The sequence below is a fragment of the Pelodiscus sinensis genome, chromosome 1 (genome assembly GCF_049634645.1).
Source record: "Pelodiscus sinensis isolate JC-2024 chromosome 1, ASM4963464v1, whole genome shotgun sequence".
Lineage (NCBI taxonomy): Eukaryota > Metazoa > Chordata > Testudines > Trionychidae > Pelodiscus > Pelodiscus sinensis.
Genome location: NC_134711.1, coordinates 44,457,835 through 44,480,035, shown reverse-complemented (window position 1 = coordinate 44,480,035; position 22,201 = coordinate 44,457,835). Strand labels below are relative to the sequence as shown.

Sequence of the window (22,201 nt, the reverse complement as noted above, 5' to 3'; positions counted from 1 at the left end):
GCCCTAGAATCATCACCTGCTGCGGGAGGCAGTGGTATGAGGGCATCCTCCAGAGGGAAAGATGACAAATGAGTTGATGGGAGTGTATTGGGGGTGGGGGAAGGTCTCCTGAAACTCTCCAATGCAAAATAGCAACCCTCCCACCATTACTATCTGCAAATCAGATGCTAAGCAAGGGAGAAACTTTCCAGCTACACCTCTGCAGCTCCCTCAACCCCAGTTCCCTCCCTCAAAACTCCTTCTCTTCCAGACCTTCTCCCTACACACATTCTCCACACAGATTCTGTCAGGCAGGACAAGTGGATAGGGATGTGTTCCCTGAAACTTTGCTGAAGGGCCAAGGTAGCAAATGGAGTGGAAGGGTGCAGTTGGGGGGGATGGGGAGGCAATGTCCCTGGATGTAACATCACAAATGTTGCTTTTACATGGGCAGCTATATTGCTGTTACCAAAAGCATTCCCAGGGGAAATGTTGCTCATAAGCAGCAGTTGTTTTTACAAGATATTGCTGTAAATAAGTGTCAACTCTATTACTGATAGCTGAAGAGTAACTTTATCACCCAACAGAATTACAGAGCAACAAAAATAAGCAAAAAATGACTGACGTTATGCTATTAATTTTATGTCATGAAATGATGTTGAAAGGGCAGCCACAAATTAAGTAAGGGCCTCTTTAAAAGCCTTCCCTAGGGAGCAGCACGGGGGAGAGCTGAGAAGGAGTTTGGAGAGTGAAGGAGTTTGGAGGTGGAGAAAGACAAACAACTGATAAGAAGACCAGAGGAGCCAAGCAGAACAGCACCAGCCCTGGTAAAGGCTGCAGAGAGAGGTGAGGGGCGTGGGCAGGGAGTGTTTGAAGACTCCCTTTTTCCAAGTGGACAGAGGAGGACTGCCTACTCAGCCCAGACTGATCCAGGGCACTGGCCCCATTACTTTGTTGTTTTGCTGCAGGACAGAAGGCCAAACGCCAAAACCAGGCAAGTGAGTCTTGTACTACAGCCTCTAAACTGTGGGATAGTGGACTGAATAGGGGTCAAGGGCCCAGGAGTGGGACTGACCCTGTCACATGCTTTAGTAATTCAGAGTTGTGGTGACTGAATCAAACTTGCTAACTGCCACTTTAAAAATGTTGTTTGGAACAAAGAATCAGGATGATACAAAAACCTAAGGTTTTTGGAGCCTGTCCTCTTTTCAACAGAAGCTATCTTGAACTGAGTTGCTGTTAGACTTGAAGACCAGAGTATGTGACTTGTTTTTAAATCTGAAAATATATATTCTATATTGTCATTCTTTGTCCTTATTAAATAATGGTTCCTAGGTGTGTGTGTGTGTGTGTGTGTGTGGTGTTTTTTTTTTTTTTTTGGCCGTGTGATCTGTTCAACATGGAAACAGCAACTTCAAGCTGTATTTGACCATCAGACCAAGTATTTTCAAAAAAGAGAGCCGCTTTTTCAATGAGAGCACCCAGGCTGTCTCGATGCTCTCTTTCAAAAAAGCACTGTGTTCAATAACGCCTTTTTTCGAAAGAGCGCTTTCGAAAAAAGGCATTATTCCTCATAAAATGAGGTTTTCCGTGGTCGAAAAAACTGCCACGTTCTTTCAATTTAATTTTGAAAGAATGCGACAGCAGTCTAGATGCAGGTGAAGTTTTTTCGAAAAAAAAGTCCACTTTTTCGAAAAAAGCCTATAGTCTAGACACATCCTTTGGGTTTAATTTGCATAGAACAAAGTAACCTGCTGTATTGTTTTTATTGTTTAGCTGTACTTTCTATAGCCTAGAATCTAAAGTTACTTCTACATAGACTTAATGTTGGTATCTGTACCAGTCAATCCCTTCAGTAAACTTATACCAGCTTTTGCCAAGTACCATTAAATAGGTCTTCATAGTACTTTTTAATACTTAAAGGTTTGTAAAAGCTATTCATGAAGGGAAAGCTACGCAGCATGGATAAGTGACAGTATCCCAGAACTATTTTTGTCTCCTTGCAAAGTGCCATAAGAAGTTTAAAAAAAAGGTTTGACAAGGGAAGGAAATACTTTCTATGCTGGTTTCATTTTAATTAAGATGGTTAAAAGCAGCATTTTTGTTCTACACAATGCTTCAAAGCTGTATTAAATTACTGTTCACTTATAAACTCTTGAAAGAGCAACCCATAATATTTTGTTCAGAGTTATGAATATGTCCGTTACCAACAACTTCCTTTCGTGAGATGTTCATAAACTCTGAAGTTTTACTGCAGTGATTATTTTTAATGTCAGTTCTCAAGCAACATATATTTCTAACAATCATGCATGAGAAGTACAGCATTGTTATATTCTGTACCTTCCTTCATCCTGAGATGTTTCGCTCAAAGTGCTATCATCAACTCCTTGGAATTGATTTCCATTGGTGGAATTCATTTGCTGATTAGTTCTCTGCTTTGAAATCCGCTTTTTGTTTTCATTTTTCTTTACATCCTTCACATTCAAGGCAGAATTACTACTTTAAACAAGAATAAAGAAACAAACCAGGGCTTAAGTATCTTCACATAAAAATCTTTGTAAAAGAGACAAATACAAAAATAATATAGAAGGCAATATTCAGGCACTCTGAAGCACGTAAAAGAAAATTTCTTCTATGATAAAGTACTGAAGCTGATTCCACCAAATAGTGAAGGACACGCCAACAGTCTATGCACACATAATATGTTGCCACAAGCATTAGAATTCTTGGGCCAGATACAGTCCAACAGCAGCAAATTTCACTCTTCTAGGCTCATGGAAGCATATGCTCTGGAATGGGGATTCACCTTGAGGGACAAATGGCACTAATGAAGCTCTTTATCATGGAAGAACTGCTTTTAAAACCTAAAGCAGAACATCTTTCAGCTGATTTACCCCCCCCCCCCCATCTCCTTTTTGACTAGCCATACTACGATGAGTGATCTGCATGGCTCTAGTTCCCCTGCAGAACAGAAACTGTAGGTGTTTTGCATCATTCTGTCCACCCACTCCACTGGTGGATTTTCTGCTACTAAGGCCAAATAGCTCAGGTTCCACCAAGTAAATCTAGCCCTTTCTATTCCAAGTGAAACAGAGAGCCATTTTATTAGAATGGTGTGAAAAGGATTGATTAAATTATTTCTTCTCTTTTGACATTCATTAATAAGAGAATAAAAATAACCACATGATAGATTGATTAAAATAGCAATTTATAAAAACTAAGCACTGCTTATATTTGAATAAAAAAAGGAATTCTAATAATCTACAAAATATTTTAAGAACATAAGGATGGCCATACTGAGTCAGACCAAAGGTCCATCAGCCCAGTACCCTGTCTGCCGAGAGTAGCCAATGCCAGGTGTCCCAGAGGGAGTGAATCAAACAAGTAATGATCAAGCGATCTCTCTCCTGCCAGCCATCTCCACCCTCTGACAAACAGAGGTTAGGGACACCATTCCTTACCCATACTGGCTAATAGTCATTTAGGGACTTAACCTTCATGAATGTATCTAGTTCTCTTTTAAATCCTGTTATAGTCCTAGCCTTCACAATATCCTCAGGCAAGGAGTTCCACAGATTGACTATGCGCTGTGTAGAAGAATTTCCTTTTATTTGTTTTAAACCTGCTGCTCATTAGTTTCATTGGGTGGCCCCTAGTTCTTATATTAAGTGAACAAGTAAATAACTTTTCCTTATTCACTTTCTCCACACTTGTCATGATTTTATAGACCTCTATCGTATCCCCCCTTAGTCTCCTCTTTTCCAAGCTGAAAAGTCCCAGTCTCTTTAATTGCTCCTCATGTGGGACCTGTTCCAAACCCCTAATCATTTTAGTTGCCCTTCTCTGAACCTTTTCTAATGCCAGCATATCTTTTTTGAGAAGAGGAGACCACATCTGTACGCAGTATTCAAGATGTGGGCGTATCATGGATTTATATAAGGGCAATAAGATATTCTCTGTCTTATTCTTTATCCCTTTTTTAATTATTCCTAACATCCTGTTTGCTTTTTTGACTGCTGCTTCATACTCTGTGGACATCTTCAGAGAACTATCCACAATGACTCCAAGATCTCTTTCCTGTTTAGTTGTAGCTAATTTAGCCCCCGTCATATTATATGTATAGTTGGGGTTACTTTTTTCAATGTGCATTAATTACTTTACATTTATCCACATTAAATTTCATTTGCCATTTTGTTGCCCAGTCACTAGTTCAGTGAGATCTCTTTGAAGTTCTTCACAGTTTGCTTTGGTCTTAACTACCTTGAGCAGTTTAGTATTGTCTGCAAACTTTGCCACGTCACTGTTTACCCCTTTCTCCAGATCGTTTATGAATAAGTTGAATAGGACTGGTCCTAGGACTGACCCTTGGGGAACACCACTAATTACACCTCTCCATTCTGAAATTTACCATTTATTCCTACCCTTTGTTTTCTGTCTTTTAACCAGTTCTCAGCCCATGAAAGGATCTTCCCTCTTATCCCATGACAACTTAATTTACGTAAGAGCCTTTGGTGAATTTCTTTTATATAAATAGATGGAAATTGGCAACTCTTTTAGACATCTATTTCAACTTAATTTTAGCTAGAGTCCCATTAATGGCTGTGTAAAGAATTGCATCATTATTCCTTTCCTGTACAAAAATGTATTAGCAAGTTTATCAAATTGAAGATAAGTTGTTCTTGGAATTTCCCAAACAGTAAATAAGAGTATATTGTGGAGTTTGAGCCTACAAGCTGCTGAGTCTTTTCCAGCAAAGTAAGGCAAGTGAGTAGTCCCACTGAAGTGCTATTGAGACTATTTAAAGCCTGAGTGCTCAGCATGTTGCAGGATTGAACCCATTACATCTGTAAGAGAGTTCAAGGGGGTTATTATAAACCAACTATAAAACACTGAAACACAATGAATATTGATAATGAAGTCAATAAGAATTTTTAGGTGGTTCATCATTTAAAAAGATCAAGCAGCTAATTTAGGGTATTAACATTATATTAAGCATCGAACTTTTGGCAACCATTTTTTAAATTCTTGGTCAATGTGTTCATTTATTCAATGGGCAGGGCTCAAATTATTATGTCCTTAAATATTTTAGGAAGGAAAACAAATTTAGTGTCATTTGTAAGCCAAGACATGTGTACCGTGTTTCCACAGATGGAAGACTATTTCATTAAGCTACAGAATAAAAAATATTTAAGATAATTAAGTTTATATGCAAAAAAAATGAAGCTTAATGCTTATTTTTATCATCTTACCCCTTCAAAGGTATTTGAATTAACTTTGTTCTTTCCTTGGAGGAAACACTGTTCTTTATGGGGTTTTCTTTTTTTGTGGTTTCTCCACTTTCTCCTATAGAATATTGATTCTCCTGTATAGTAAGCTTCTCTTTCATTTGCTGATCAATACCATTTCCAGCCAAATTTTGCATATTTGACTTATAAGTATCTTCTTTTTTCTCTGTTGCCAACATTTCACCACATTTTTGCTTTCTCTTTTCCTCTTCTACCTAGAGTATAAAAGTTTAATGCTTAACATTTTTGTCATTATTTTCTTGAATTATTAAAGAGAAATTCAGGATGTACACTAAATTGTGCTCCTATGATTCACATAAAGAATTAAAAGGAGTTTTTAATTTTAAAGAACTATATTTACTAATATACTACTACACAGGATAGCAAGTGAATGGGAATACTGTCACCGTTAGGGGGAAAAAAGATGAATTCACTCATAATTAAAAAGTTTTAATAAAAGCGTAACTTTTAAAACAAACACTATTTACATCTCATAACATGAATCAATGAAGACCATAACCAGATTAATGACAGGAAGTTAGAAGGAAGGAATAGTGTTTGTTATGTAGACATAAATGTAATTAACAGAAATGTGTTAAGACAATTATTGTTTAATGAAAAACACCTAAATCAGAGAATTGTTTCACAGCAAACTGAAGTGTTTCAGTAAAGGGTTATGAAAGATGTATATATGAAGAGCAAATGCAAAGAAGAGTCAATACCCTGTTCAGAAGCTATTTTCATTCTTTGGTTCAAAAGTGAGAACCAATGTAAATGTGTGCCTTTTCTTTGACGTTAATGGTGTGGCAACTATTTACACTAGAATTGAATATGGTCCTTTATGTTTGAATTTTAAACTACAATTAAGAATAACTAAATTTTAGATTTCTTAAACTTTCTAAACACATAATGGAGGAAATGAAGATTCTCTCCACTTGCCCCTCTTAAGAGAGAAGAAATATATTTGCACTGCACAAAACGCCAATAAGCACAAGAAGCCCTTCTGTAATGATGAATAGCTGAAGTGAACAGGATGGTTGATGCGGAGGAAAGACCAGTGAAAATGAAGCAGCAGCAGGTGAACCTCTACCTCTTTTTGTAGTTGTACTTTCTCTTTCTCCAAATTCAGGAATACTATCTGCAGCATTCCTACCTCATTCTTAAATCTTTCCATATCTTGTTCCAGTTCTTCATCCAACTGTCTTTTCAAAGTATCATCATGAGATTGTCGAGAGATTTCTAAATTACTTTCAATTTCAGTATTACTAGTTTTAGTATTGCCAACAAAGCAGTCTCTGGGAGTATCATTCTTAAAATAGAGTGAGTCTCTCTCAAATTTGTTTTTTGCTGTAGCAAGAAATGTGTTTTTATCATCTGTAGAAACAGGCCTTACAGAATCTGGAATATTAGGTTTCTTGTACAAAATGTTTTCTTTCAAACTCTGTTTTAGTGTATAACCAGGACTAGTCTCTACATTTAAAATATTTCCATCCACATTTTCTTCTATTTCCACAGCAGCTATTTGGTCTTTCCTCTCTTTATTTACAGCTAATTTTGTACTTTCTGCATGGTTAGTAAAACCCTCTTCATTTATATTCCATATATGTTCAGTACATAGTTTGTTATAATTTTCACATGGCCTCATAATATATTGATTGGATTGCTCATGAGAACTGGAACTTAAAGCATAAGAAATTCGGTTTTCATTGCTGGATTCCTGTTCAAGCACAGATTTTAGGTCCATAAATTCACCTCTTCCTTGTATATTACTGATGGGTTTTGTCAAATTATTTGGTGCTTCACGTATGCACTCTTCTTCACTGAAGCCATCTTGTAATGTCCCTTCCATGCATGTCATTTTCTCAATAACATTAATTTCACCAAACATTTGCTTTAGCTCTGCTGTAATATTTTTAAAATTTGTTTTCAATTCCCTTTTCTCATTTTCAACCCACATTCTTTCATATCTTTCTTCCCAACATTTTGGATTTAATTGTGTGTCATCAACATGTGATTCCTCATTTTGTTTTAGTACCTCAGATTTCATTTTCGGGTGTGGAAATGAAATTTCTCTTTTGTCAATCTGATTATCAGAGTTTTTTTCTGTCAAGTTGGCTGCATCTAATATCTGTTTATCCTTAAGAAGGCAGGTATGGAGAAAGAAAAATTAGCAAAAAAACAGCAGTTACAATTAGTTTAATAAGCTTATCTTGCAAACTTGCCCAGTATCACAAATCTGTCCAAAAACATCTTGAAAATAACTGGTCTGTAACCAAATCTTGTAAAAAATCCCTGAATATTAAAAAGGTTTACTTAATGTTGTTTATATAAAATAAGTCTTAATTTTTATTTTGTTGAGTCTTATTTTGGCTGGATTGAATTTATCTGAGCAATATGATTTCTTAACCATTTTAAATTTTCAACCATCTACTTTCTGTAATTTCAAATATATCCATTTCAGAAGACAAATTGTGTCTCTGAGACCTAGGTGGGGAAAGAATCTCTCCCCTTTTCCCCATGATCTTTAGGGGTACGTCTACATTGCACGGTTATTTCAGGATACCAGAGGTATCCTGAAATAGCTACCCACACATACACAGGCCTACACTTTTTTCAAAATATTTTTTTAAATAACGGGCACGCTATTTCAGCTTCCTGGTAACCCTCGTTCCATGAGGGTTAAGGGATAACTCGAAATAGCACGTTATTTTGAAATCTGGCACTGTGTAGACATGCCAAATTTCAAAATAAGCTATACTGAAATTGATTCGAAATAAGATACACAATTTGCATAGTGCAAATTGCGTATCTTATTTAGAGTTTAGGGTGCTATGTAGATGCAACCTCGAAGGGCTTTCTACTTAGTCCCCTCTCTCAATGGTCCAGAGACTGCACTGTAGGAGACTGAGGACAAGAAGTCAGGACAACAAGAGACAGGCTGGCACTCAAGTTATTTCCTTAGGGAAAACATTCTGGCTCAATGTCTCCTTTCAATTATTTGCAATTAAAGAAAATTTCATCATAGAATTCGCATGAAAAAGTTTGTACTGCCACAGACTGTGCTAACTATTTCTCCTCATCTTGAATTCCAGGATCTGTCACACCAAAATGAGTTCATAATAACAGATCCAAAGATGTGATGCGGTCACAGTGACATGCACCTGCATGGATGGCCTGTTCTCTCTCTCAGATCCCCTGAATTCCTCTACGTTTGTGGGGCAAATTTCCTGTGGCGATGTAGCAAACTCCAACTCCCGTTATGAAATAATCCCTGTTAGGGAATCATTGTGGATTTTTCTTTATAAGAAGTTTCCTCCCACAGCTTTTAACAAAGAACGACTTATATATTTCTAGTTACTTGCTAAAAACACCACGTTGTGGAGGTTGGTTCTGCTCCAAGGATATGTCTATATCCTCCTCATTTGTAATTTAATATACCTTGGATTTTAAAGTTGTAAAAATTATTTAAATGAATGACAATACACCCAAAGGGCTTAAACACTGCCACAAGATTTCCAAGCCATGCAAAATGCACAGGCCTTAATTTATGTGCAATATTTGTTTTTGGCTTTATTTCTACTATAACAATAAACTTGTGTTTTGACTGCCATCACCTGGTTAAATGAATATAGTAATTATTACTGCACCATTGTTGAACAGGTGTTTTCCTCCAGGTACAGGTGTTTAAAATTGTTTATATTGAGTACCTATGTTTCATCAACAAAAAGTAGTTGGAAAGTAAGATCAAAGTAAAATCTTGTGCAATTTGAATAGGCAGGCTGAAAAGAGAGCTCTCTTAATGAATCTAACAGGATTACACACATAGTAAAGCAGGCAGAACTTGGCCCCTAATTTCTATGATCTCTTTTAATTTTTTCTCTCTTACCATATATGTTTTGGCCAATGGGTTTCACAAATATTTGCTGAAGAATGGTGCCACTCAGTATCTTGAGTTCCATTCTAGCCTCCACTGGCAGTGTGCGCTACTAAATGTACACAGTTACCCCAAGTGAGACTTTTCTGCACCATCTTTTCCAGGATGCCCCAGACCATCTTTTACCTACCCTTTGCTCCTTGTTCCAGGTCCAGTCTCTATTCTTCAGGCATCTTTTCTCAGTCCCAGTGTTCTTGTTCAACCAGTTCTAGTCTCACTCCCCAAATCCCCAGAGTCTTTAGCCCAGTCTACTGATCCCAATTCTTTTCTTGGCTCCTCTTCCAATCTATTTCCTGCAAATCTGCCTATAGTTACCTCTCCTCTCCCCTGTCCCTTAGACCCGATTTTCCTTCCAAGGCTCCTAGTCCAATCTGACAGACACACAGCAGCTCCTTGTATCAGTCTCTTTGACCAGCCAATCCCAGTTCTTCTCACACAATCTGACTCCTCTCCCCTATTATGCCATTTCTCTCAATCCGTGGGTTCACCAGTCCCAGTGACCCCTTGGCTCTTCATCTTATCTCAGTTTTCCTGCCATCTATTAGCTACAAGTCCCTCTCTCCCATTTCCAGTTTTCAACCCCTTCAGCCACAAATCGCAGTCTCTCCCCCATCTGTTCAGGCTTCTTGTCCCAATCTACTACTCCACCACCCATAGGTTCAGTTCTTGTATTCTCTGCATTCTGATCAGGCAGTTTCCTCCTCCGCAATGCCCAGGCCCAAAGGGAAGGGAGAGGGAAGAAACAGGATGAGTGGTGAATGGGCTTAAGAGCACAGTCTTTCAGCCCTCAGTTTGGGTACCCAGACCAAGAATAGACTGCAGCAGACCAGAACTGGATTTGTAAAGTAAGTCCTGCTCAGATTTTTACAGGGACAGCAAAAGGAACTTCTCCTTCCTCCCCACAAATTTAAGTTCCTTTTTCAGAGCACAGAACTTTTTAAAGAAAGGGTTGTCAGAAATTTTTTAACACGTGCCAAAGTTTTTCTTCCTAGCCTTGCTATCAGAACCATTCTAGCTAAAATAAAATTAAAAAAAAAAGTCAGTCTGTGGCACACATCCAGCAAGGACAATCTCATCCCCAATGGTTAAAATATAGCAAAGTTATGAGCATGTGAGAACAGGTTCTTTCATTGGGAAATGCTGGGCACCCTTCATAAAAAGTGGCACTAATAGCCTTACCAAATAAATGATTTTAGTCTACAAGGCTGAACTGATTCATGGGCTCTAAAGTTCGTTTATAGTTTTTAAAAAGTACTTAGGAAGGGTTTTGTTGACATTTACTATCCTGTCATTAAGCACGTGAAATGTCAATTTTATTTGGTACAACATTAACATTACACAATTTTCAAGACAGCCTTACCTAAATTAAAATAAATTTTGTTTTACACACCTGCTTCTTGCACTTTTCATTTGCATCTTCTTGTTCTTCACCTGGTGATGAAATATTAAAAAGTGGTTCATGTAATTAATCTATATTATAATTAAATTAAAAGTTTGTGATTTTAACTTAAAGACATTAGCCTATAACATTTACTTTCCGCCTATATTGCTTTGCAAAAGGTCAATTCTTACAGCTACTATTGACACATTAAATCACAATGAAGTTTTAACATCAGTAGAAAACTGAAGATTCTCAAAAAGTTATGCAATTCTGAAGCAGAAACGGTCACAAAAGCACAGATTTAAGATAGAAATAGTTTAGTTTTGAATCTTCTCTTCTAATTAATTTCCTTTTTGTGTGTATTTTTTATATATATATATATATATATCATTAGAATAAGAGATATACCACTCCTACCTCTCTTGGAAATAGATAATTATGTGTATCATTTCTCAGTTATAGTGTTCATGCCACTTTACTTCTGCCCTACTGCATACATGCATTATGACACAATCTAATTACAAAATCACATTTTCCCAAAGGATGCCTGCCTCATTCAGTGCACAGAATAGAATCAATCAAGGCTGCATAATAATGGAAGATGTTTGCAGGATCCCTACCTCATTTGTTGTGGAAATTGGGTATAGGCTCAAAGAACTGATTTTTTATATTTTCAATAAATAACATCAATATCGATCTTTAAACATTTTTAATTATTTATTTACATTTTTATAACGACAAAATTTTGGATTGTAAATAATGTTGCCTTCAATTTTTCCCCATTCATATGTGGAATAAATTTTATTATATGCACTGAGGCATGTGCAGATGTGTACCACCAGTAGACACATATGTTGCTGGGCACTCTTCTAATCAGCTGAACAGCACCTGAATCTCTCCTGGGAAGCCATCCAAGCACTCAGCTTACAGGGAATACTGGTTTAAATATCTCTTCCAATTTTATTGATTTAAATTTTCCACGGTTGGAAGAAATTATTGGGGGGAGGGAGGGAGTCAAACAATAATTATTAAATGACCAATAGAGATTCAAAAAGTTAAAGCTTTATAATAATTAAAAAAATAAGCTGCCAACATCATATGTCAAAATATATAAAGCAAATATCTTTAGAACAAATTCTAATACATTCTCAATCAGCATTTTACTTAGTTATCCTAGCCGTAGATTTTGATTTTCATAGCTGGAAATACTTTTTCACTGGTTTGCATGTGCATGGTGAAACTGAAGTTAAATCAACAAAAATCTAACCCTTCAAAACTAATAAATGATGAAGCAGGGGATTGCAGAAAGAGAAAAATAGTCTCATGCCTAATATAGTTGAGTGATGTGCCTTCACAGCTGCAACTGAAATAATCTGAAAAATCAGGTCTACGTATTTCAAATTGTGCACCCAAAGGTTAGTGGATACTTTTGACCTTAATTTCTCTGTATCTCAGTTCCCGATCTGTAAAATAGGGATACTACTACCTTCTCACCTCACAGGAGTGTCATGAAGATCCATTAATAATGAGTGTTTCACAAACAATTATAATGATGAGAGCCATAGAAAAGCCTATGAGGCAATTAATAATTCTGTCTTCAGAGCATAATTTGAATAGTGCACAATAATTAATACCTAGGGCCAAACAATCAATAGTGAGAAAACAAAATATTGAATAGCTGCTCACTAAGGGAACACCAATCCCTGTGTGCCATAAATGAGGCTGAGATTGTATGAAAAAAATAGTACATCATCACATAATTCCAGAATGTATTATAATGCATATGCACAGGAATCCAAATTAGGGTTACCAGGGAAACCTTAGTTCTGGCGTTATCTAACTTAGCAATTTTTATGATCTTTTTATGATACAAATGCATGTGTGCAGTCATGTATACCTGCATAGAATTGTAATAATAAAATGAAGGTTATTTAAAGTAAAAATTCATATGAAAATATGGGAGCAGAGGAAAGGCAGAGGAGAGGAATTTGCCATTCTATTTAAAAAAAATGTATTATTAAAAATCTGAATTCCACAATTAGGATGTCTGGAGTAAATAAGAAAATATTCCTACAGACATGTTATAGACAAAGCAAACTTAAAAAAAAATTAAAATAAAAAAATAGTTTTTTTTTTCAAATAAAATTGTTTAAATTAAATAAATATTTATTTTTAAAATACATCTATTTATGTATTTTGTCAATGTATAACAAGGCCTAAATTTACTAATTTATTAAAATAATATACATTAAAAATATTAAGCAGTATGTTCTTTTCTGAAGATTTTTAAAGAAAGCTAAACTATGGAACTGGCCGAGCACATGGAACAAGAGTTTGCTGAAGTGCCAACCTAGTTTCTGATAGATGGGGCAGAGCAAATATTTTCTTCATGTTGGACTATTCAAATAATTAATTTGGACAATTAGCCCCTTTAATGTTATGAAGACACTGGGAGTGGGAAAAAAAACAGGAAAGCTTGGTTTCTTCCATTGTATGAACAAACATTAAGCAAGAAAGGAAAAGATTTATTAGTACTAAACTCTTGAAGGATACTGGTGACCAGGAACAATCAGTTAAATTAACAAAGTAAAGATAATGCTATTTGTCCGATGATGTTTTAAATGCAAAATGTTTTGACACAGGTTTTTTTCTTTAGCTACCCAGCACACCGAAGATAATTATTTTTAACTGAATTCTAATTCCCATTCAAATAAAGGACTATGGGTTCTTTCAAAAAAGGGTTTTTTTCCCCAAAAAGAACCCCGTCTAGACTGTGGTTTCACTTTCAAAAAATCCTTTTCCGAAACGCCGATTGGACACGAATATGCTAATGAAGCACGGGATATTTTAATCTCCACTTCATTTGCACTTTTGATCGAGCTCATTTACATTCCTCTTTCAGAAGAGGAATGTAGTCTAGACATAGCCTGGATCTACACAGCAGTGTTAATTCGGAATAATGTCAGTTCATGAGGAGTGAGGGAAGTCAGGGGAAGAGTGCTCTATTTAGAAATAACTGCTGTGTAGACAGTGTCAAAAGTCAAAATAAACTGTTTCGACTTAAGCTATGCAATTAGCATAGCTCAAGTTGCGTAGTTTATTTCGAATTTAGCCCTGCTATGTAGACATGCCCTAAAAGACTAATTTAGCTGAAAAATCAACATGTTTTATTGGTTACCAATCCTTCATTAGAAAAAGAACTAAAAAGTACAAATGGAAAAGTACAAATAGCAATTCCAGTGTTCCTAAGAACTTCACAAAATTGGCCAATTCAAGTAAGGGTACGTCTAGACTACATGCCTCTGTCGCCAGAGGCATGTAGATTAGGCTACCAGACACAGTAAAATGAAGCGGCGATTTAAATAATCGCCGCTTCATTTAAATTGACATGGCTGCCGCGCTGAGCCGACAAACAGCTGATCAGCTGTTTGTCGGCTCAGCGCGATAGTCTGGACGCGCGGGTGTTGACATCAAAGGTATTTGTCGACCACCCAGGTAAGCCTCCTGATCAGCTGTTTGTCGGCTCAGCACGGCAGCCATGTAAATTTAAATGAAGCGGCAATTATTTAAATCGCCGCTTCATTTTACTATGTCTGGTAGCCTAATCTACATGCCTCTGGCGACAGACGCATGTAGTCTAGACGTACCCTAAGAGACAACCCAAAAAGAAAAGATCTTTAAAGCAGGCATGTCAAACTCGAAGTCTATTGAGGGCCACACTAACAGAAACTGATAGCTTTCAGGGCTACCAATGTACTTCTATCGGAAAGTCATATTTATTTATTATTGATTATATTTTAGATATTTTGTATAATATTTTTTCAGGTCTTGTTTGAATATAATACAATAATTTGATGTGTAAAATTGTTGTAATTTCCTCATATAATAATTTTAAATATACATTTAAGGTACTGTTTAATTATTTTTATGATACATAACTTGTTTTGTTGAAATAAAATCAAGTATAGACCAAAACAATAAGGGAGTGACTCATATTTCAGAATAATTGTTTCAGCCTGGCAAACAATAGCCTTTGAATTTTCTTTAAAGAAATACAGTGTAAAGCAAGTACATGCTAATTCTTTTTTTCCCCCCTGGAATTTAAATATGACATCTATTTTGGCTGCCTTATTCTGCATCCATACCCTCCTCCCCCACCTGCTCAAAGTGTCTATTTGTCCCCAGAAGAGTTACCAAAAAGAATCAAGTGGCTTGCAAAGCTGGCCTTTATGCTATCCTTAGGATTTCTTAAACTTTGCACTTTCAAAGATACATGTAATATTCTTACACAAGATAATCCATGCAAGACTAACAAATTAATTGCCCTTTGGCTGACTGATGTACAAGTGCATATTTATTAGAAATATTGGTATGCCCCGGTTACCCTTGACTGACTGGTACTTCTTCGATATAAAACTGGGTAATTTCCTTTTCCTTTTTTATCTTTAAAGCAGATGTTACTTAAGCCAAATGGGCTTCCTTCAGAAACTGGAAACTCATCCCAAGTTAATAGAGCAGAAAATGAAATAAGGATAGGTAAAATGTAAGCTAGATATCAGGTGTACAAAGCGGGAATTGATGAGCAAATAGACAAAACATGACCAAAAAATTGATAAAAGGAAACTTTTTTTACCCAATTCATCTGTGGAACTCATTGCCATTAAATATCAGTGAGGTCAAAAGTTTGTAAGATTTTTAAAAGGATGAAGGCTTATTGATAATAAAAACATCTAAAATACCATAGGTAGGATAAAAAAACAGATTAAAACCCACTCATGTTTCAGGTCATAAGCCAGCTACAAACTGATAGGAGTGAAGAAGAAACATTCCCTGTCTGGAGATAACTGTCCACTGTAATTTCTTGTGGACATGTGCGAGCACACTCACACCCCATCCTATGACACATCTTGTATTTGCCACTTTTGTAGCCAGAATGCTGGACTAGACTAGAGAGTCCCATCAGCAGATTTGCAATGCCTACATTCCAAGGAAATAATATGACAAATATTAACACAGTACAGTTAGGTACAGGCAGTCCCCGGGTTATGTACAAGATAGGGACTGTAGGTTTGTTCTTAAGTTGAATTTGTATGTAAGTCGGAACTGGTACATATTGTACCCCAGGTGTCCCCGATTCAGCCGCTGCTGAAACTGACCAGCAGCTGACTACAGGAAGCCCGAGGCAGAGCTGCTTTTCCCCGGGCTTCCTGTAGTCAGCCGCTGGTCAGTTTCAGCAGCGGCTGACTTAGGGACGCCGGGGCAGAGCAGCTGGGGTGCTGCTGGGTTGGTCCAGTAGCGCCGCACCTTGGCGCCATGGGACCAACCCGGCAGCCCCCCAGCTGCTCTACCCCAGGCATCCTGATTCAGCCACTGCTGAAACTGACCAGCGGCAAGAAAAGCCTAGCGGCGTCCCCCCCAGCAGACCAGGGAGACGCGGGTGGCGGGACCGCCGAAACGCGCCGCGGTCCTGCCGCCCGCGTCCTCCGCGGCTTTGCTCCGCGTCTCCCTGGTCTGCTGGGGAGGGGCTCCCCCAGCAGACCAGGGAGACGTGGAGTGGCTTTTCTCGACGCGGAGGATGCGGGTGGCAGGACCGCGGCGCGTCTCGGCGGTCCTGCCGCCCGCGTACTCCGCGGCGAGAAAAGCCTGGTCTGCTGGGGGGGGGGCGCACTAGCTGCGCCCCCCCCCAGCAGACCAGGGAGACGCAGGAGGCAGGACCGCCGAGATGCGCCGCGTTCCGCCCGCATTCTCCATGGCTTTGCTCCGCGTCTCCCTGGTCTGCTGGCCCCCCCTCCCTTCCCCAGCAGACCAGGGAGACGCGCAGCAGCTTTTCTCGCCGCGGAGGACGCAGGCGGCAAGACTGCCCAGACGCGCTGCGGTCCCGCCGCCTGCGTCCTCTGCAGAGAGAAAAGCCCCGTTTGTAAGTAGGGATCCGACATAAGTCAGATCCACGTAACTCGGGGACTGCCTGTATTTAAAACTCACGACATATGAAAATTAAACTGGGAACCACAAATCAGCCCCTTGCGTGTGGATATACATTACAGTACTCTTGATTCCATTCCATTCGGTGGAAAAAAAACTTATCAATAAATTACAGAAATACAACTGAGATGGAGCTACTGTAAGATGGGTGCATAAATGGTTGGATAGCCGTTCATAGAGAGTAGTTATTAATAGTTCACAACCATGCTGGAAGGAGTCTGTTTGGGACAAATTCTGTTCAATAACTTCATCAACAATTTAGATGATAGCATAGAGAGTACGTTTATTAAGTTTGCAGATGATACCATGCTGGGAAGGGTTGCAAGTGCTTTAGGGTCATAATTCAAAATGATCTGGATAAACTAGAGGACTGGTCTGAGGTAATAGGATGAAGTTTAATAAGGACAAATGGAAAGTACGCCACTTAGGAAGGAACAATCAGTTTCACACACACAGAATGGGAAGTGACTATCTAGGGAAGGAGTACTGCAGAAAGGGAACTAGGGGTCATAATGGACCACACTGTTGGAAAAAACAAACAAACAAACAAAAACAAAAACAACAACATGATTCTACGATGCATTAACGGGAGCATTGTGAGCAAAACACAAGAAGTCATTCTTCCACTCTACTCTGTACTGATTAGGCTTTGGTTGGAGTATTGTGTCCAGTTCTGGGCAACACATTTCAAGAAAGATGTGGAGAAATTGGAGAAGATCCAGAGAAAAGCAACAAAAATGGTAAAAGGTTTAGAAAACATGACCTATGAGGGAAGACTGAAAGAACTGGGCTTGTTTAGTTTAGAAAAGAGAAGACTGAGAGGGACATGATAGCAGTGTTCAAATATCTAAAAGGGTATCACAAGGAGGAGGGAGAAAAATTGTTCTCCTTGGCCTCTGATGATAGGACAAGCAGCAATGGGCTAAAATTGCAGCAAGGTAGGTTTAGGTTAGACATTAAGGAAAACTTCCTAACTGTCAGGGTAGTTAAAGACTGAAATAAATTGTGGAATCTCCATTTCTGGAGATGTTTAAGAGCAGGCTGGATAGACCACTATCACGGATGATCTAGACAGTGCTTGATCCTGCCATGAGGGCAGGGGCCTGGACTTGATGATCTCTTCCAGTTCTAGTATTAAAAATCAACTGGAATATAACTATTGTACAGTAATTACTTTTCAGTATTTAGTATATAGAGCAACATAAAGTAACTGTAAGACATTTTAATTTGTACTGTCTTCTTTCATGTTTTTATGTAGCCTATTGTAAAACTAGGCAGATAACTAGATGAGTTGATGTAGCCCATGGAAAACCACTAAATACCCCCAGGGGAACATATACAAATGGTTGAGAACCACTGATCTAAGCAACAGTACTTAGCAAAAGTGTTCAGAAACAACCACATGACTTCTTTGAAAGTATCTTCTATTACAGTATTAAGGTTGGCAATCAAAGCTACTCTGGATCAATGAGAACCATGTTCACAAACTGACTGCAGGCTTGCCCAGTCACAGTAATAATACAATACAATATTAGACAAATATTTATATTTGGTTGTTTTAGTAATGGCAGTGCTCACAGAAATGGTGTGAAAAAGCTAGGTTGGTTTAAATGCTTTTTGCTCCTGATTAAAAGAAAAAAAATGCCTTGTGTCAAATAAATTATGGTGAATGACTCACCTTGGGATAGAGATGAAGGAATGGAAAAACAATATTGCCAGGATAAATTCTCATTAAAATAGTATCTCATCCCTTATGGAAACAATCTTGACTGGATCTACTCATACCATAGATAGTGATTGAGTTCCCCTTTAAAGAGAAATCATCTTGCTATTCTTGCTGAAAACCTGATATAAGAAGAATTGATCACTGAGCCTGAAAAGATAAATTCATTTGCAGTTTCTCATCAAATCTTGTACCTGACCAATTAAAGCAGTTACAACTAGAAACTTGAATCCAAAGTTGTCTCTATTTGAATAGTTGAGCAGGGGTAAAGTAAGGCAATTCCAGAGCCCTTCTCATATTCACTCTGTGCCATTAGTGCTTTGGTGGTGCTATACCTCATTTGAGGAGGTGAACCACCAATTACTCCTTAGGGAATTCTAAGTGTCTGTGGACATGCAGCAATTCATGCAACTGCACATCCTCCAATGTGACATATGCCATCACTATTTTCAATTTGTTGACAATTTATACTTTCAAGTAAGTAGCACAGCTATGGGTACCCGAATGGCCACACAATATGCCAACATTTTTATGGCTGACCTAGAACATTTCCTCAGCTCCTGTCCCCTTGTCCTTTTCCTCTACATATGCTACATCGCTGACATCTTCATCATATGTTCTAGGGATGCAACAGTGTAGTCAATTAACTGATAAGCAAAAGCTTATAAGTTAATGCTACAGACTACACTCATTTCCCTTTCCCCCTTTGCCAGTATATTTTTTAGCAGGCTGGCCAGCAGCCCAGCTCAATCCTGGCTCATGCCAGGTCCAGAACCTATCCTCACTGCAGCTCTGCATTTAAAGTGTATTAGGAGCCCAGCTCAGCTCCAGCTCACGCCAGGTCCTGTAAGGGGTGCTTTTTTTAAAGTGGCTTCCCTTGCAGACCAGCTCCCGCCACCCCGTGCTGCTGCCTCTGATACAGAGGCAGCAGTACAGAAAGGCAGGGGGCTCCTCCGGAGTGGGGCCAGAGAACACTGGCTGCTGGCCCTGCCCCCAGGGACTATAGAATAGTCGACTAACGGATAAGAATTTGTGAGGTTACGCAACTATTAAATTAACTGATATTTAACATCCCTAACATGTACCCACAGGAATGAATTCTTCAAGGGTCTCCACAAAGATTTTAACAATTTCCACCCCACTATCAACCTCAGCCTGGACCAGTCCTCACAAGAGATGCATTTCCTTGACACTAGTACAAATAAATGATGGTCACATAAAGACCACCCTATAGGGCCACTATTATTATCTGCATGCCTCTAGCTTCCTTTCAGGACACATCACACAATCCATTGTCTACAGCCCAGCCCTAAGATACAACTGGATTTGCTCCAATCCCAAAGACAGAGACAAACACCTCCAAGATCTTTATCAGCCATTCTTAAAACTTAAATACCCACCTGGGGAGGCAAGGAAACAGATTGACAGAGCTAGACAAGTACCCAGAAGTCACTCACTTGAAGGCAGGCCTAACAAGGAAAATATCAGAACACCACAGGTCATCACCTGCAGCCGCAGCTTAAACCTCTCCAGGGCATCATTGACAATCTATAACCTATCATGGAAAATGATCTCACACTCTCAGACTTTGGGAGACAGGCCAATCCTCACCTACAGACAATCCCCTAGTCTGAAACAAATACTTACCAGCTGCCACACACCACATCTCAGATACACTCACTGAGGAACCTATCACTGCAACAAACCCAGTTGCCAACTCTGTCCACATATCTATACAAGCTCTGGATGTTAGATATTGATTAACTGAATAATAGTGTAACCACATCAAATGTTAGCGATTACACGATTATTCAATAGTCTCTGGAGGGTGGGGCTGGCACCCAACACTCTCGGCCCCACTCCTTGGGTGCCCCCTGCTACCCAGCACTGTCTCTGTATCAGAGACAGCAGTGTGGTAGGGCAGGAGGGAGCCAGTTTGCAAGGGGAACTCTCAGTGCTGCTCTGGCATCCCATGGAGCAGTCTCTGTCCAGAGAGAGCCTGGACTAGCTGCGAACAGAGGCTACTCTAGGGCAGACTCCCCTGACTTAGATTCATTAATACCAGTCTGACAATTGACAGGTAAATGCTTTTATATGATTCTGTTATTTCCACTATAACTCATCTGATAAAGTGGGTTTTACCCATGAAAGCTCATGATGCCACAGGACTTCTCCTTGTATAATTTTATACTTTCCTATATGAAAAACATTTTGCCTAAGAAGCAGCCGGGTGTTCTGACACCATAGCGGCCTCTAGTGGGCTGCAGCATTTCATAGGTCAAATGTTTCTTTATGCAGAAAAATACATTCTATGCCCAGAGCAGCAGAATTCTCTCATGAGTAGAAATTTAGAGCCAGGTTACGATAGAGTGCAGGCACACAGGGCTTCTGGGGAGGTGTCACTGACAGAAGTTCAGAATGGCTAGTGGGGGGGGGGGGAAGGGGCAGATATGCCTGACAATGTGAGAGGCTTGGGGTCAGCCAGGTTCTGCCTGGGGGAGACTTCCTAAGAATTCCCTCTCTTCGCCCCAACCAAACAAAAAACCGCCCTCCACCCATACTCTCCAGGTTCACTCCTAGACTTCCTTCCCTCTCCCTAAGCGACCAAGTGACCAAGGAGCTTGCAAATAGGACAGCATCGATGGATGGTGATGGGTCTGCTGTTGTTACCTGCACACCATGTGCCATGATTTAGTTGGGATTGGTCCTGCTTAGAGCAGGGGGCTGGACTTGATGACCTTCTGAGGTCTCTTCCGGTTCTATGGTTCTAAGCAACTGATGCAACCACAGGATGAAGCCTTTTTTTTTTTTTTTGATTGGTATAAATCTTTGTAAGGTTACTGAGGAAGCACATTTTGTTGAGCCTGAAGCACTGCTAGGACTGAACGAATACTAAATCTCAGCATCCACTTGAAAGATACTACTAATGTCACTGCTAGCAGGAGAAATTCTTTAGAAGTATTCTAGGCGGGTATGTTATCAACTACAGGATTCTCTCAAGTGCCTCAAAGAATAACCCCATTTATTCCCCACCAGGAAATAAAGTTGCACCTTCTCCATTAGGTTGCTGTAGATATATCAGGCCCATATTCAAATCCTCTCATTGGCCTACAATCAGCCAGTTTTTAGCTTTATTTCTAACCCTCATAGCGATTAATGTAAACGCCCATTACATTAAAGACGAAATTCCACTCTATCAAATGCTGAGAGAGTTGTACTCCTTGATGCCAGTGTGTGATTGTTGAGCAGAAGACTGCAGAGTCAGCCCCTTGCCACACTAGCCTAATTTACATGAATAAAATTGAGCTGGCTGGAAAGAACCTGGCTTAATTGGGGAAGAAGATCTAGTTGCCAGCCCAATTAGCTTATGGTTATGTAAGAAGTTGGAAAGAAGAAAGCTAATGTGGTGGGACAGAAGAGAATGAGAGAGCACAGGCAAGGAGACAGCACTTCTATCCTGGGTTCATACACAAGGAACCCAGACCTGTTTCTGGTGGGAGCACAAACTTGTAAATAAAAACACCTGAGGGTCTCTGGTCGACTATCTGAGCCTATCAAGAGGCCAGCTGTGATCCATAGCAGGGATGCTGCAGATTACAATAATCAGGACTAAATACGCAAGTATTGAGGATAAAACATTAGTTCAGGGAACACAGGTACAAGCAGTCTTTCACCTGAAATCAGTTGATATATGGTTGGCTTGGCTAAGCTGTGCAGCCACTGCCCATGCTACTGCAGCTACACTACTATTTATACTTGTGCTAGCTCAAAGTGCTAGTGCAAATATGTGTGCATGTATCACAGCCCTGACTCATAATACAGATGAGACCTAAGAGTGCTCTCAGGCAATTTAGCTTAGAACACTTTAAAATGAACTAAGCTTAAGTGCACAAAGGTATTTTCAGTGATTTAGTACA

The 22,201-nt window shown here is 39.1% G+C and overlaps 1 protein-coding gene across 16 annotated transcripts in view; it reads right to left on the bottom strand.

The window, feature by feature from the left end:
- Positions 1–22,201, bottom strand: part of ANKRD7 (ankyrin repeat domain 7) — a 177,643-nt gene that overhangs the window by 100,599 nt on the left and 54,843 nt on the right. For 11 of the 16 annotated variants that reach the window (XR_012903781.1, XR_012903785.1, XR_012903776.1 and 8 more), the window contains 4 exons: positions 10,589–10,629; positions 6,355–7,401; positions 5,229–5,479; positions 2,320–2,478 (listed from right to left, as the gene is read on the bottom strand). Coding sequence is in view for 12 of the 16 variants with exons in the window: in XM_075929155.1 (XP_075785270.1) it covers positions 2,320–2,478; positions 5,229–5,479; positions 6,355–7,401; positions 10,589–10,629 (1,498 nt within the window). In the remaining 4 variants the exon portion in view is untranslated. The remainder of the gene's footprint in view (positions 1–2,319; positions 2,479–5,228; positions 5,480–6,354; positions 7,402–10,588; positions 10,630–22,201) is intronic. The other 5 variants (XM_075929122.1, XM_075929138.1, XM_075929144.1 and 2 more) reach the window with 4 other exon arrangements.